Consider the following 13084-nt stretch of genomic DNA (forward strand, 5'->3'; position numbering starts at 1 on the left):
TGGTAGTGGGGACGGTATTCCGGGCCAGCCGCCTTTGTTGGTGCGCGCTCTGCCCTAGAAAGCCTACCTTACCGTCCTCGAACGATATATCTCGTGATACAGCATTCCGTCCAACACTCTTCAGCCCTCTTCTCTCTGGAGGAATGTCCCGTTTGCCACCATGTCTAGGTCCGCGGCCCCGAAATGAGTCTAGCATATATTGTCACTTCGGATTCATGATTGACTCTAACTCAAATTTTGGGCTCCCGACTGACTTATACTGCATGTCACGAGCGTGGTAGTAAACAGAACGTACTTGCTACGCAGATGGATGATACGAGATGATGTCCAGCAGCGATTGAAGAGGTCAAATATAGAGTATACTAGGTCAAACCAACCAATATTCACAGTTATGTACCACCCACATCACAATTGCGCTGGTTTAGCCACATCCAAATTAAGAGGCAACGGAATCGGCTTGCCAGCGTCCTCAATCCGGCCCGTGACAAAGGCTAGAGGGATGTTGGGACCCCAGACATAGAGAGAATCTGGAGCCGCAGCTTCGCGGCCGAATGGTGTATCTTCATTGACGAGATCTCCATCGGAATAGTGCTCAACCACATTGCCAGATCCATCAAACCTATAGATACGCAGTCAGCAACAAACCCATGTCAATATCAACTTGATTAAGCTTTGGTTGTTCTTTACCAGTAATCGAAGATTTGGCTACCCAGAACGTGTCTACCAATGCCCCAGCAATTGGTCCAGCCGTTCCTTTGTAGGTGATCGTGCCCCAACCTCTGCGTGTCAAAGTCGTTGACTTCGTAGCTTGAATGGTGTACGTGAGCATGTGGCGCTTGCTTGCTAGCGGCGAGGAAAAAGCTCTGTCTGAATTAGAATGATCAAATCCCAGCAGTCAATCGTATGTACAACCGCACGTACATGATGATCGGCGTACTGACTTCCAAGGTCAATGTGCATGAAGACAGTATCATCCTTGTTTGAGACTGGGTCGAACACAGCATCGGTGGGTTTAAGGTTGATGGTAGTGGTATACCATGAAAAGGATTCCTCGAATTTGTTCTGTGGTACCACATATCCGTAATGGCCCAGCTTGTGGACAGGGCTGGCACCGGGTAGGAACCGTCGGACAGCGCCCTTCCGCGGTTTTTCAACCGCTGTGTTGGAAGCATGGCCACTGTCCTTGCGCTCCAAGGCCCCGACATCGACATCCGGGGAGCGGAGGGTTTGTCCGTAGACAAACCCGACAGTATTGCCGTTGGGATCTGGCACGGTGACCACTCGGCCACCACCAGGGGCATCCAGGTTCTGAATAGACGAAGCGCCCGGGAGAGATGCTGCCTTTTCCAGCTCAGCTTCGCTATCCACAACCCAGTAACCTCCGGCGAAGTGCCTCTTTTCATCCGGAGACTGCTCTGCTAGATGGACGAAAGGCTGTGCGCCATACCCGCGTAGAAATGTGCGGCCATCCCGTTCATCTTCTGTCACCAAGCCAAAGTCTCCAAAGAATTTGACTGCTTTGGCTAGGTCAGGGTGCTTGTAGTGGACGTGCGACAAGCGCACAACGCGGATCTTGTCAGAAACCATGTCAAATTCGTCGTCAATGAGTGCTCTGATGATTGTTGAACTAGACGGCTAGACTTTGAATTTGAATTTGATTTGATTTGATTTAGAGAGATTATATTCCCTTTGACCAAACCGGTTTCACAACACAGTTGGGAACGTGCTTCTGGGCCCGATGTTGGGCGGCATACGACGGTATACCGCGATCCGGTGTGGCTGCCGGTGTGCAGCTGTTAAAGTAGAAACGGTTTCCAGAACCATTGTTCTCGACGACGGCAATATTTTGCAAGGGCTTCGTGCATACAACGCAAATATGGCATTCGAGAAGCTTGTTCGATACCAGGTGGAAGGCTCGATCTATTATGGGGATCTGATAGAGACAGCTGAAACCGGCTTCAAAGTGCGCAGATTGAGCGGCGGTCTTGGTGGCTTTCAGCCACAAGGGGATATTGATACGGTGAACAAGGTAAGTTTCCTCAGGCCACACTACACACAGCCGGTAATTCTGACGTTCTTATCTCCGTAGCTCCTTTGCCCCTTGGAGAAGACGCCGATTATACTATGCATCGGACTCAACTACAAGAAACATGCAACTGAAGCTTCAGTAAGCCAAATGCTCATGATGTTTTCCTCATTGCTTTGGTGCCGAGGTTTTGTCTGGCAACGTAATCGCTGACGGCGGGCTTGTTCAGCTTGAAATTCCAGATTATCCCGTGGTCTTCACCAAGCCCTCGGATGCCCTTGCGGGACCCGGCGAAGCGATTCCTATCAGCCCAGGCGCTCAATCCATGCTGGACTATGAAGGGGAATTGGTCGTGGTAATTAGCAAGGACTGTAAGAATCTTCCTGAAGACGTTGATCTCAGCGAATATGTCCTTGGATACACGGCCGGAAACGATGTCTCAGCACGAAACTACCAACTTCCCAAAGCCGGCGGTGGTCAATATTCATATGCGAAGTCGTTCGACAAGTTTGCACCCATCGGTCCTTATATTGTCAGTTCGAGCGTCATCAAGGATCCGCAAAGCCTGAAATATGTCACGAGGGTGAACGGGAAGACGGTGCAGGAGACGGACACTGATGACATGATATGGTCGGTGAAGGCGATTCTGCGACACTTGACTCGGGGTACCACCGTGCGCGCAGGAACCATTATCATGACGGGCACACCAGCTGGCGTCGGCTTTTTCAGGAACCTCTTCCTACAGGACGGTGATATGGTCGAGGTCGAGATCGAAGGAGTGATGAAGCTGTCCAACATTATCAAGTACGAGGATCATGCTTCCAAAATGTAGTCGCCCAGGCAAAATAACTAATAGTCTGATAATCAAAGGCTTCTCTTCTGCTAGTATAAGGCTTCGGTTCGACTGTTAAGCTGTAGAGCCCGAGTACATCCCCTTAGGGCGGGTTGAACGCATGGGGATGGTGGTGAAGATGGTGATATGGTGCTGTAGGGGATCGAGCTGGTGGGAAAATTTCCCGTTGTGGTAATTACAGCGTGGCTACATCCGATTAAGTTCTCCCTAACTCGCACCCAGGGCTTTCTCTCGGCCCGGTTTCAACTCTAAACCCTCTATATCGACGAGTTCGTCGGGTCTTTGGAGAAAGAAATGTCGAACCCTCCCCGTATCCCAAACCTATCTGTACTTTCGTTCCGCTTCCCTTCGCTCCTCGTTAAATTTGGTGTCTGTCAGTACACAAATTTGCGGAGCCGGGTGAGTAGCTGGCGATTGGTTGGTGTGGCACAATTAACGGGGATTTGTGAAGAGATCTGCGTACCTTGTGACTGAGACTGAGACTGATCCTGCATCAGTAATGTTCCGGGTCAGTCCAATCGTGCGTCGGGCTCCGACAGGTGATGGGGTTGCTACCCCAGACGAAGTTTAGGATCGCGCGACTTGCTCACCTTCAAGTGAGTGAGCAGTTTGTTGGTGCTCACTATCAGGCATCGTGAGCACACCCACTGATCACTCTTCATCACTGTGAGCAGAGTGAGCAGGATGAAGGAATTGAATCACCGTGTATGTACACATCGAGGTTGCTTTCGACTAAGTTAGCTCTAGTTGTAAATTGATATCTTCGTCTACCCATACCTCTGCTTCACCTTGTGCGCTTCCCAGCTGATACTCCTCTCTAAGAGATTTAAACCCACGTGACGCATCCCTGATACCAGCTCACAACAAGCAGTTGTTATAGCGGTTATTTTACCTCTTGGAGCGCGGAGAGCTCTTAGAGTACGGGATTTAGGTATCCAAGTTCGTCGCTCAGACCTTGACGTCCATGTCATTTCGGAAGTCCTCGGTAATTTGCGGCTTTTGGTATAACTCCCTGCTCTATAACCGTCGAATCCTCAATCATCTCCCCCCTAACTATTCGTACCCACCCCGTTCCGGCTTATGACGGGAATTTGCTCGGCTGACGGATACCGAGTCGGAGGGTGAGTTCGGCTAAGGCTATATTAGTACGCACCTGGATCCTTGATTGTCGTCCCAGCATATATACCCTCTTGTGGTGAGTTACCTTCTGAGCTTAAGAGCCCCTGCGAGAGCTTATATCAACCATCTATATAAATCTGAATATCTTCGTTTATCCCCCCAACTGGCGTTTAAGGATACCTTACCGACGGAATGGCACACGAATCGATCCGCCAGCAGCTTATCGGCGCGTGGGAGCTCATCGAATACGTCGCGTATCTCCCCGACGATCCTTCTAATAAGGTCCACCCTATGGGCCCCAATGCAACGGGCATCATCATGTACACACCGGACGGGTACATGTCGGCGCAACTCCTGAAGCCGAACCAGGCGGCATTTGACACCGCCCAAGGGACCGCGAACGAATGGGCCCAGGTCGGCAAGAAATTCATCGGTTATACGGGCCAGTTTTACTTGGACGAGCGCGGGGACGAAAAGGGTCGGCCAATCCTTATACATCATATGCGCAATGCGAGTCTGCCGTCCTTAAGAGGGGATAAGCAGAGGCGGCTCGTAGGATTTAGCAACGAAAGCGACGGCAAGTACCTGGTCCTGGGCGTAGAGGGGACAGTGGCTATCGGTACGGAGCGAAGGGTGCTTCAGTTGCGGTGGAGGAGACTGCCTTACAACGATAAGACGACGCCGCAGGAGAATCTTTGAGAAGAGATAGTGCGTTGTAATAAGTCTTTGTCAGGACATAGATTTTGCAAAGCCGGGTGGACAGCTGGCGATTGGTTGGTGAGGCATGTGCAGAACACAATTTAATGGGGGTCTGCATGACATGATCTGTGTACTTTTGTCTGAGACTGATGCTGTGGCAAGTTATCTCAGTTGGGACTCAGACGGGATCTGCAAGATAGTTGTGGCGGTGCAGGCATCTTTCAGATGCCGTCTGAGGGCCTTTTGCAAGCATTTTGGTGGGCGCCCCGCGGAGGACAAAAATAGCAGGACTCACATTGGGCTTGGCGCCACCACCCGTACAGATTTCTATATAAAAACAGATATATTCACAATAACGCTGTCAATCCACGTCAAAATGGAAGGTGACGTTATTAAGTCTTATACAAACAGTCTATAGGTAAAAAACGCGGCGGTTAGCCCGCCATTCCGCCCCCATAACCAATCAGTTGACCACCAGCCTCGATCACCTTTCGAAGTCGATCAGGCATAGAAAGTACCCGTTTATTAATCCATTCCTGTTTAAGCTCTCCCCAGGCCTCGATCGCTAATTCACGAGTTTCTTCGGGATTGAAATGGCGATATTTCCGTACGTATTGCTTCGTCGGTTGCCAACAGTCCTCGATGATCGCAAGATCCGGCGATCCTGCGCAATTAAAGTACGAATGTACGCCATTTTGCTCTTTCCATTGTTGTACGGCATTGCCTTTTTTCCTTGACCGCGGCGGTGCGTGGCCTGAGTCTTGATCCTCCTCTAAAACGAAGAAATCTCCACGGTCGACCCATTCCTGAACTTCCGTCTGGAGTATCTCCTTGAGATAAACGTCCTGCGTCTTCTTCCCGTTTTTATTCGTCGGTATCTCGTAAAAGGTAAGGAGGGACTTGAAGTCGTAGCCCACCGCGGCCCATGCGTGGACTTTGAGCTTCTCTGCGTCGTCCCGTTCCTCCACGCGTTGGATACACTTGGGACAGTACCGTTCGCCGCGTTTCCGGATAATAACGAGCTTCCCTTGAGGCCCCATCCCGAAATGGACTTCGTCGCTATATCTGATACAATCGCGAGAGCAATAAGGCGCCGCATACAACCCAAGGAGGAACACCCACCAACACGGCGAAAGGGGACCAGAATGCCAGAAACAGCGCAGCAAGTGCCAACCGGCACGATATCACGCAAAGCACCCTAGAAATTGCCAAGGTCCAAGGCATCCCACGGCGCCAGCACGGAATAACGTGAAGGTTTTCCCCTACTGGGGTTTTTTATCCTCCATAGTTGCCGTACAGCCTGCATAGACCAATAGGGACCGAATCAGGCGTTAAATAGAATTATTAATAATAATAATATCTTTTCTATGGAACCTACTCCGTACATTTGGTGCAATTTCTGGTATTGTCGTAGTCTGGATATCAACATCCCCAGATGAACTACAGCTGTGATTGGGTTGTCACCCATGTATGATAGGTATTGGCAGCATTGGCAGTGTCCGGTTTACCGGTACCTGCCGGTGAACACGGCATCCCGGTCAAAGTCTGTGGGGGCGGCGCGCCCCGTCTGCGCCTCCGGAGCCCCATTTTACAGAGCACTGGTACGGTACTCGGGACATAGGCACGCATTCCTTACTCTGACCGCGCCGGCAGCCGACGCAGGGCACGGGATGGGAGACAAGACGGCTGACCGGGCGGCACCGTTCTGGATGACCGACGGCCCCATTCATGAAGGCCGGCTAGTGGTGTGCACCATAAGATCATAAGAATCAATTATTGTTATTTGCAGCCGCCGCTTTCCCGACACTTCCTTCACTCCTTTATCAGACCTATACGGTACTCACTTGTCTACCGAAAATTAAGTCAGGATATCTCCTGCTCCGGACCAGAATACAGCAACCATGGGCTCGGAACCGATTTGGGTACCTAGCAATACGCGACACACTGGCATCCACACCTTTCGGCTGTACGTCAATCGGACATATTCCTTGAATCTTCAGACATACGATGACCTACACAAATGGTCTGTCATGAACATCCCGGACTTTGCCGAAGCTCTTTTCGTTTTTGCCGGCATCCACGCTTCGACCCCGTACCTTCGACCAGCCGATGGAGTCGACACCATGTATCCGCCGCCACGGTGGTTTCCCGGTGCCCGGTTGAATTACACCGAGAATATCCTTAAGCCTGGACTCGGGTTGCGACCGAACGGTATTGCCGTTACTGTCTGTGACGAAGACCCGAGTACGAGTGTCGATATCACGTTCCTCGAGCTCGAGAGACAGACAGCACTCTGGGCTACGGCGTTGCGGAACATGGGTGTTGGAGTGGGAGACAGAGTTGCTAGTAGGTTTCAGCCATTTTTTACTTTGCTTCTTTTCACCTCCCCCCGCCTCACATTTTGGGTTGAGATTTCGAACATCTGTGCTTGGAAAGATACTGAGCATCGATAGCTGTGCTACCCAACAAACTCGACTGCCTCCTTGTTCTCCTGGCTGCTGGCTCTATCGGGGCGATTTTCTCGTCGACCTCACCTGACATGGGTGCCACTGGTATTATCGAGAGGTACAAACAGGTTCGACCTAAGGTTTTGGTTTGTGATACCGTCGTCACCTATGCAGGCAAGAAAATAGATTTGCGGAAACGACTATTTGAAGCAAACAAAAAGCTATCTGAGCTGGTCCCCGAGCTTCAACATACCTTGGTGGCCAATGGTCCCATCTTTGAGGGCCAAAACGTGAAATCGGCCAACTCTGTGCTTGCGGCCACCCGTGCAACAAGTCCCCGATACGAGCAGCTTCCCTTCGACCACCCGATCTACATCCTGTACACCTCCGGCACGACGGGGACTCCAAAATGCATCACGCATGCAGCAGGTCGAGCACTCCTGCAACAAAAGAAAGAACTCATCCTCACCGGGGACGTCAAACCCAACTCGACTTATTATCAATACACGACGACTGGTTGGATGATGTGGAATTGGGTCGTGGCAGTATTGAGCGTGGGTGGGCGAATCATTCTTTATGATGGCAGTCCGCTTCATCCCACGCCGAGTGCGCAAATCGAGTTGATCAAGAAACAGGAGTGAGTGTGCCACGATCGAAGACCCTCGGTCGCTGTCGAGCCCAGCGGTTGTGCAGCGCCGGCCTTGGTACTGACCTCTTTGCCATAGTGTCACCCACTGGGGAACAAGTCCAAAATTCCTCGCCGCCCTGAGACGCTCTGGGCTTCCCAAGGACATGGACCTTCCGAGTCTCTGTCATGTCGGTTCTGCAGGATCGCCCCTCAGCGCCGAGCTCCATCGATGGTTCGCAGACACGTTTCCGGCTGGAGTAGGACTAACCAGCGGTTCGGGGGGTACTGACCTGGTCGGAGGGAGTGAGTATATGACTCATCTATCTGATGTGCAGCTAGACTTCTGACCATTTGAAGTTGTCTCCGGCAGTCCGATAACCAATATCTACCCTGGTGAGATCTCCGTGCCAAACCTAGGCATGAAGGTCGAAATCTGGGACAGTTCGGGGAGGAATATTGAAGACTCCGGCGAGAAAGGTGATCTCGTTATTACGAAGCCCTTTTTCAGCATGCCAATAGGGTTCTGGGGTGAGAATGGCAAGGCCAAGTACCGTGCAGCTTATTTTGAGCAGTATCCCGGCGTATGGTACCACGGGGACTTCATCAGGAAAATCCCCGGGACCAATGGTTATGAGATTCTGGGCAGAAGCGACGGCGTCCTTAACCCTGGAGGTATGTGTCCCACCCGGCAAATGATCGAGAACACTTCACTGACAAATCCAGGCGTGCGGTTTGGCAGCGCAGAAATTTATGGCATCTTGGACAAGTTTGAAGAACTCCAAGATTTCCTCTGCGTTGCACAGAAGCTTCCACCCACCTTTCAGGATGAGCAAGTCTTGCTTTTCATTATGATGGCCGCTGGCAAGCGGCTTGACGACAGTCTTTTGTCCAGGATCAAGCAGGAAATATCGCGATCACTCAGTCTGAGACACGTTCCGGGTGGGATACACGAGGTGCACGGTATTCCCTATACCGTGAACGGAAAGCGTATTGAGAATCTAGTGAGGGATATTGTGGCCGGGAAATCCGTCGGTGAAGCGCGAACCGCGATAAATCCAGAGTGTCTGAAGGAATATGAGAACTTCAGGCTCGGCGCCGCGGAAGCAGCGCAAAGCAAGCTCTGAAGTGCTTTTGGGGGGTTTCCAGAGAATGGAATGGAATTTTTGATGTTCTATTAGTCATGTCAACTAGTTTGTCCTAGATACGGTTCGGTCTGGGTACAAGAGTAGAGCCAACTAGGTCACTGAACTCCTGTTGCTTGATCAACAGGCGGTGAATTACCGTAGAATTTAAGATATAATACAGACTGGGGGAGTCCCCAATCATGTCCTGACCTGAGTACCAGCCTTCAACCCCGGAGATACTGCCTGGAATCATGTAGACCCTTACTTGTACTGGTATAAACCCCCCCACCAGTCTGCATTATAACTGAAAGTCTGCAGAAAGCACGGGAGTTCTACGTTCATGCAAAGGCTGCTCGTATGCTGGCGCCTCAGGTGGTCCCGGAAGCTGGCTATACTTGTCCTCTAAGGAAGGGGGAATCTCGTTCATGTTATCAATATCAGCAGGCCAGTCGATTTGTCCAAAAAAATTGTATCCCTCGAGCACTGTTTCAGCGTAGTCGAGACCATGTACTTGGGTGCCGGGCTGGGACACGTTCGAGGGACGATTGCTGCCAGCCCCCTTGCGCCTCGGAAAGAACACAGAGAAGCGCTTGACAAGCGCATGGTCTGCCGTGCCGCCGCCCTGGAGGCACATCATCTGGAGTACAGCTTGCAAGGATTTAGCATCCATCGATGCATCAATCAGGACGAAGCCACGTACCTAATGTTTCAGATGCAAGTTTCCACTTCCCGGCAAAATGGGCGAAGATCAGTTCTGCCAATCGCCCTATAGCCTCAAAATCTCTCGCCACTTTTGCCAGGGCTGTTGAGATATCCATTGGAAAATGGATAGGTAGCATCATGCAAAGAAAAAAAGGATGCGCTGCCACAAGATAGTCTGTTGGCCATCGCGTAATGATTCGCGTAAACGACTTTGCATGTGCACTGCTGGCATGTTCGACAACTTGGCTTGAGCAGGAAAGAGAGCTCGGCCCTTCATCGTTGTTAAGTGGCATCATCTCAATCATTGCGTATGCCTGGTTCAGGAGCAGATGGGTCCCCATGATCCAATTAGAGGTCCCAAATGATTGTTGGTCGAATGTCGGCAGGTTGGTCGAAATGTTGAACTCGGGAGGCAGTGAGAGTCTGAAGCAGTTCACACTAACTTCTAAGACATATTTCACTTCCGTGAGGTCTTGCTTTTTTTTATTCAGTTCTTGATAGACCAGTGAAAGAAGGTGGTTGGCCACTAAGAACCATGCGCGAGGATCCTGATTCTCTGCAGCCTGGAGGGATTTCCAACACTGATGATGAGATGTCATAAGCAGGGCAGATTGACACATATTTCCGGAGAACCAGGCGTTGTCCGATACTGGCAGGTTGACAGAAAACTGGTGACGGTCCACTGCGAATGGTCTTTGGCTAACCATGGAGCCGAACGTGTCCAGCTCCCATATCAGCCACCAGGCGCGACGCATCTCCTCCTTCTGTGTTGAGTCCAGTTGCGGATCTTCAGAATCGGGGTCGTCGATTTCGAACAGTTCCATTTCGTAGGCCAGCCGGACGCAAACGCCAGTGAGGATCCAGCTTTGAGCATTCAGCTCCGAGGTGTAGTCGTTGAAAGCGAGCAAGATGCAACCTTGCACATACTGTAGTGAAGATATTTTGGTGGATCGTGCCTCGGCATAGGCATGGCGTGCTGCCTTCATAAACGGTTCATCTCGGTCTCGCGGATCGATGAGGTCGAAATGAGGTGAATTAGAGTGGCGCGCAGACAGGGCAAAAAGACTGTAGAGCAATAGTTTCATGTCGACAGGCAACTTAGACAGAGCATCGGGCTCGTGACTGAGATGCTGAGAACAGTACGCCGTGAAGCGAGGCCGGTGGAGAAGTGGCAGCCATGGCTGGATATGCAGAAAGAATACTTCCACCAAGTGCATTGCCACATCACAGGACACGCGTGCTTCGGTGGTCAACTTGGTTGGGGCCTGTGCTTGCTTGTTGGTCGAAGCGGGGACATCCGATCCTGCCACATTCTCGCCAGTGCCATTGTCCAACTGGCTCACGCTCACTGATGAGCCGTCCAGGCTCGCGAGATCATGGGCGAAAACGGTTTCCAAGTCTGATTGCGATGGCGAGTCGGCCAAAACAACGTCTGGGGCAACTGCGTCACCGGCCGTAGGAGATAGATTCGAAACGAGACCATGATGGCGAGCGTCACCAGATCTAGGAGACAGATTCGACACGAGATCATGATCACGGATTTCACCCGGACTCGGCGACGGATTTGGGACAAGGCCATGTTCGCGAAGCAGGTAGGTAGCGCGGGGAGACTTGAGGACGCTCAGCAGCCGATCCATGTTGCCTTCCACCTCACGCAGGCCGGTTTTCCGTCTCTTGTTGCTGGTAGATGGAGGCTTTCGCTTGATGGGAAAGTAACATTTGCTGCCAGTCCGACGACACAGTCCACAGGCCGGCCGTGACATATCGCATTTCGTTTTCTTCCGGTGGCATTCCTGACAGGCGCGTGGAATCGTCTGCCATGGAAATTGAGAACGGCTCCATTGGACTTCGTCGGTCTGTGCCATGGTCAAGGAGGCGGACCATGTGCGATATGGTAGCGTCTGGATCCGGACAATGCGATAGCATTCATGATTATTCGGAAGCTTCGGCTCAACTTCATGTCCCCAGTGGCAGGATGAGGGTGGTGAAGTTCTTCCACTTGTGTGGGGAAGCTGACCCGCAAGGATCTTCCCGCCCGAGGTTCTGGCTCACAGATGGGGCGGGGCAATTGAGCCATCTGTGGCGTTTGGAAGTGGTCAGGAGCAGGGATGGAAATTACATGTAAAACCTGCCTCTGTATAACAACTAACAAGGTATACTCGCACCCCACGCCCATTACAAGTAATAGGCGCTATCCACCTCAATGTACACGAATCTGAGGTAAGGTCTACCATTCTGTATACATATATGAAAACACGCTATTTTTGCGGATTTAGCATAGAAACACGTAGGAAATAGGCTAATCTTCCCCTATATGAAATTACATCAATATTAAATAGATTGGCGGGCTGATGAGCCGCTCTTCGCCTCTGACGATCACCACCACCAATACGACATCACCAACTTTGAACTCCTCTACCACCACGAATAAAGAAGATATTAGGAAGGTCAATCCGTAGATACACGCTATGAAGAGGCAGCTTTCGCCTAAGGGGCGTTTTCCCGTGCCTTGCGTGCCATTTCCGCCCTTTTTCGGTCTCGGACTTATTCCCGTTCCTCCTTCTGTTTTTCCTTTTCCAGACGCTCTGTCTCCCTATTGTCGACGATATGACGACATTCCTCAATTGATAATAGACCACCGCTGAAAACGTGTCGTCGTGACACGTTATCATTGAGCTTACGCATGCGTTTTGCGAGGTCTGATTCGTGAAGGTCTAGCATGGCCTTTTTCGCCTCCAAGGCCTGTGTCTGCGCGCCGTGATTGAGCTGATTGATGCGGGCGACCAGGTCGGCTGGAACGTCCGCCACCTTCAATATCTCCTCCTGTATATGATCCACCAATCGCTGTGTCCCTCGTACTGTTTTTGGCGTGGTGAAAATGATATCGGTTGGAGGTGGAGGCGTAACCGGACGGGCAGTTTCGGTTTCGTCGGGGATCTGATTCTCTGTGCAGACCTCATGAAATGCGGAAAACCAGTCGGTATTATCCTGTACGTTCTCTGCGTTCCTTCGCTTCAGATCTCGCATCCGCTGTTTCTTTGCCAATATATCTGGATGACGGTCGAGGAATCGCTTCACCCAGCGGTTTCCAAGAGGCGGTGGCTGACCAGGACTAGTATGATATTCGCTCATCGCCTAGGTCGCTGCACCCTATAATTATTCCTTGGTTGGAGACATCCGGAGCTTCTCTAATCGTCTCACGTACTGGACCAGGAAGACCTCTATAGGCGCGGGGATCCGGAGATTCGTTCGTGGGCGTTGACCCCGCCCGGGGATGCCCATGAGGCGATTCGTGACGCGGCGCTATTCAACGCGGTGGGCTCGAGCTGCCTCTGCGGCTGATGGAAAAAGTCCTTCTGCATATTAATCTGCAGCCAATTTGATGCGATTCTCTATCTTTTCTTTCTCAGATTTCATGATGGGGTGAGGGATAGGCATGATTCAATTTTGGGGGTGGGTTTTGGGGTGGAAGAGTGGTTAGATTGG

The 13084-nt window shown here is 51.3% G+C and overlaps 7 protein-coding genes across 7 annotated transcripts; 3 read left to right on the plus strand and 4 right to left on the minus strand.

Moving 5' to 3' along the window:
- Positions 1 to 308: 308 nt before the first annotated feature.
- P152DRAFT_513592 (Glyoxalase/Bleomycin resistance protein/Dihydroxybiphenyl dioxygenase) lies at positions 309 to 1954 on the minus strand. Its single transcript, XM_033682808.1, has 3 exons — positions 922 to 1954; positions 688 to 863; positions 309 to 619 (listed from the first exon to the last, which is right to left on the minus strand). Exons 1-3 carry the CDS (start codon positions 1585 to 1587, stop codon positions 406 to 408), a joined length of 1056 nt encoding a protein of 351 aa, XP_033534980.1. The 5' UTR covers positions 1588 to 1954; the 3' UTR covers positions 309 to 405.
- P152DRAFT_473084 (uncharacterized protein) lies at positions 1877 to 2858 on the plus strand (the record flags this gene model as incomplete). Its single annotated transcript, XM_033681202.1, has 3 exons — positions 1877 to 2029; positions 2090 to 2167; positions 2256 to 2858. 3 exons carry the CDS (start codon positions 1877 to 1879, stop codon positions 2856 to 2858), a joined length of 834 nt encoding a protein of 277 aa, XP_033534981.1.
- A 1135-nt stretch (positions 2859 to 3993) lies between these two features.
- P152DRAFT_457714 (uncharacterized protein) lies at positions 3994 to 4799 on the plus strand. The gene is made up of 2 exons (XM_033679285.1): positions 3994 to 4016; positions 4084 to 4799. Exon 2 carries the CDS (start codon positions 4191 to 4193, stop codon positions 4695 to 4697), a length of 507 nt encoding a protein of 168 aa, XP_033534982.1. The 5' UTR covers positions 3994 to 4016; positions 4084 to 4190; the 3' UTR covers positions 4698 to 4799.
- A 332-nt stretch (positions 4800 to 5131) lies between these two features.
- On the minus strand, positions 5132 to 5767 carry P152DRAFT_395399 (uncharacterized protein; the record flags this gene model as incomplete). Its single annotated transcript, XM_033676302.1, has 1 exon — positions 5132 to 5767. A coding segment is annotated over one exon (636 nt), but the record flags the coding sequence as incomplete, so codon positions are not given.
- Positions 5768 to 6302: 535 nt separating this feature from the next.
- P152DRAFT_457715 (acetoacetyl-CoA synthetase-like protein) lies at positions 6303 to 9139 on the plus strand. Its single transcript, XM_033679286.1, has 5 exons — positions 6303 to 7043; positions 7151 to 7781; positions 7870 to 8075; positions 8130 to 8444; positions 8496 to 9139. Exons 1-5 carry the CDS (start codon positions 6599 to 6601, stop codon positions 8894 to 8896), a joined length of 1998 nt encoding a protein of 665 aa, XP_033534984.1. The 5' UTR covers positions 6303 to 6598; the 3' UTR covers positions 8897 to 9139.
- On the minus strand, positions 8720 to 11571 carry P152DRAFT_457716 (uncharacterized protein). Its single transcript, XM_033679287.1, has 2 exons — positions 9597 to 11571; positions 8720 to 9544 (listed from the first exon to the last, which is right to left on the minus strand). The coding sequence occupies exons 1-2, from the start codon at positions 11461 to 11463 to the stop codon at positions 9195 to 9197; spliced, it is 2217 nt and encodes a 738-aa protein (XP_033534985.1). The 5' UTR covers positions 11464 to 11571; the 3' UTR covers positions 8720 to 9194.
- Positions 11572 to 12142: 571 nt separating this feature from the next.
- On the minus strand, positions 12143 to 12730 carry P152DRAFT_473089 (uncharacterized protein; the record flags this gene model as incomplete). Its single annotated transcript, XM_033681203.1, has 1 exon — positions 12143 to 12730. One exon carries the CDS (start codon positions 12728 to 12730, stop codon positions 12143 to 12145), a length of 588 nt encoding a protein of 195 aa, XP_033534986.1.
- Positions 12731 to 13084: the final 354 nt, after the last annotated feature.

The sequence above is a fragment of the Eremomyces bilateralis genome (genome assembly GCF_010015585.1).
Source record: "Eremomyces bilateralis CBS 781.70 unplaced genomic scaffold P152scaffold_7, whole genome shotgun sequence".
Classification (NCBI taxonomy): domain Eukaryota; kingdom Fungi; phylum Ascomycota; class Dothideomycetes; order Eremomycetales; family Eremomycetaceae; genus Eremomyces; species Eremomyces bilateralis.

What these genes read in the sequence shown, in the direction of transcription:
- P152DRAFT_457714 (XM_033679285.1), top strand. Translation starts at nt 4,191, where the DNA reads ATGGCACACGAATCGATCCGCCAGCAGCTTATCGGCGCGTGGGAGCTC.
- P152DRAFT_457715 (XM_033679286.1), top strand. Translation starts at nt 6,599, where the DNA reads ATGGGCTCGGAACCGATTTGGGTACCTAGCAATACGCGACACACTGGC. An exon ending in TACTGACCTGGTCGGAGGGA is followed by an intron (nt 8,076 to 8,129) that starts GTGAGTATATGA and finishes GACCATTTGAAG; the next exon opens with TTGTCTCCGGCAGTCCGATA. An exon ending in CGGCGTCCTTAACCCTGGAG is followed by an intron (nt 8,445 to 8,495) that starts GTATGTGTCCCA and finishes TGACAAATCCAG; the next exon opens with GCGTGCGGTTTGGCAGCGCA.
- P152DRAFT_513592 (XM_033682808.1), bottom strand. Translation starts at nt 1,587, where the DNA reads ATGGTTTCTGACAAGATCCGCGTTGTGCGCTTGTCGCACGTCCACTAC. An exon ending in GTCAGTACGCCGATCATCAT is followed by an intron (nt 864 to 921) that starts GTACGTGCGGTT and finishes TAATTCAGACAG; the next exon opens with AGCTTTTTCCTCGCCGCTAG. An exon ending in AGCCAAATCTTCGATTACTG is followed by an intron (nt 620 to 687) that starts GTAAAGAACAAC and finishes GCGTATCTATAG; the next exon opens with GTTTGATGGATCTGGCAATG.
- P152DRAFT_457716 (XM_033679287.1), bottom strand. Translation starts at nt 11,463, where the DNA reads ATGGCACAGACCGACGAAGTCCAATGGAGCCGTTCTCAATTTCCATGG. An exon ending in ACTTGCATCTGAAACATTAG is followed by an intron (nt 9,545 to 9,596) that starts GTACGTGGCTTC and finishes AATCCTTGCAAG; the next exon opens with CTGTACTCCAGATGATGTGC.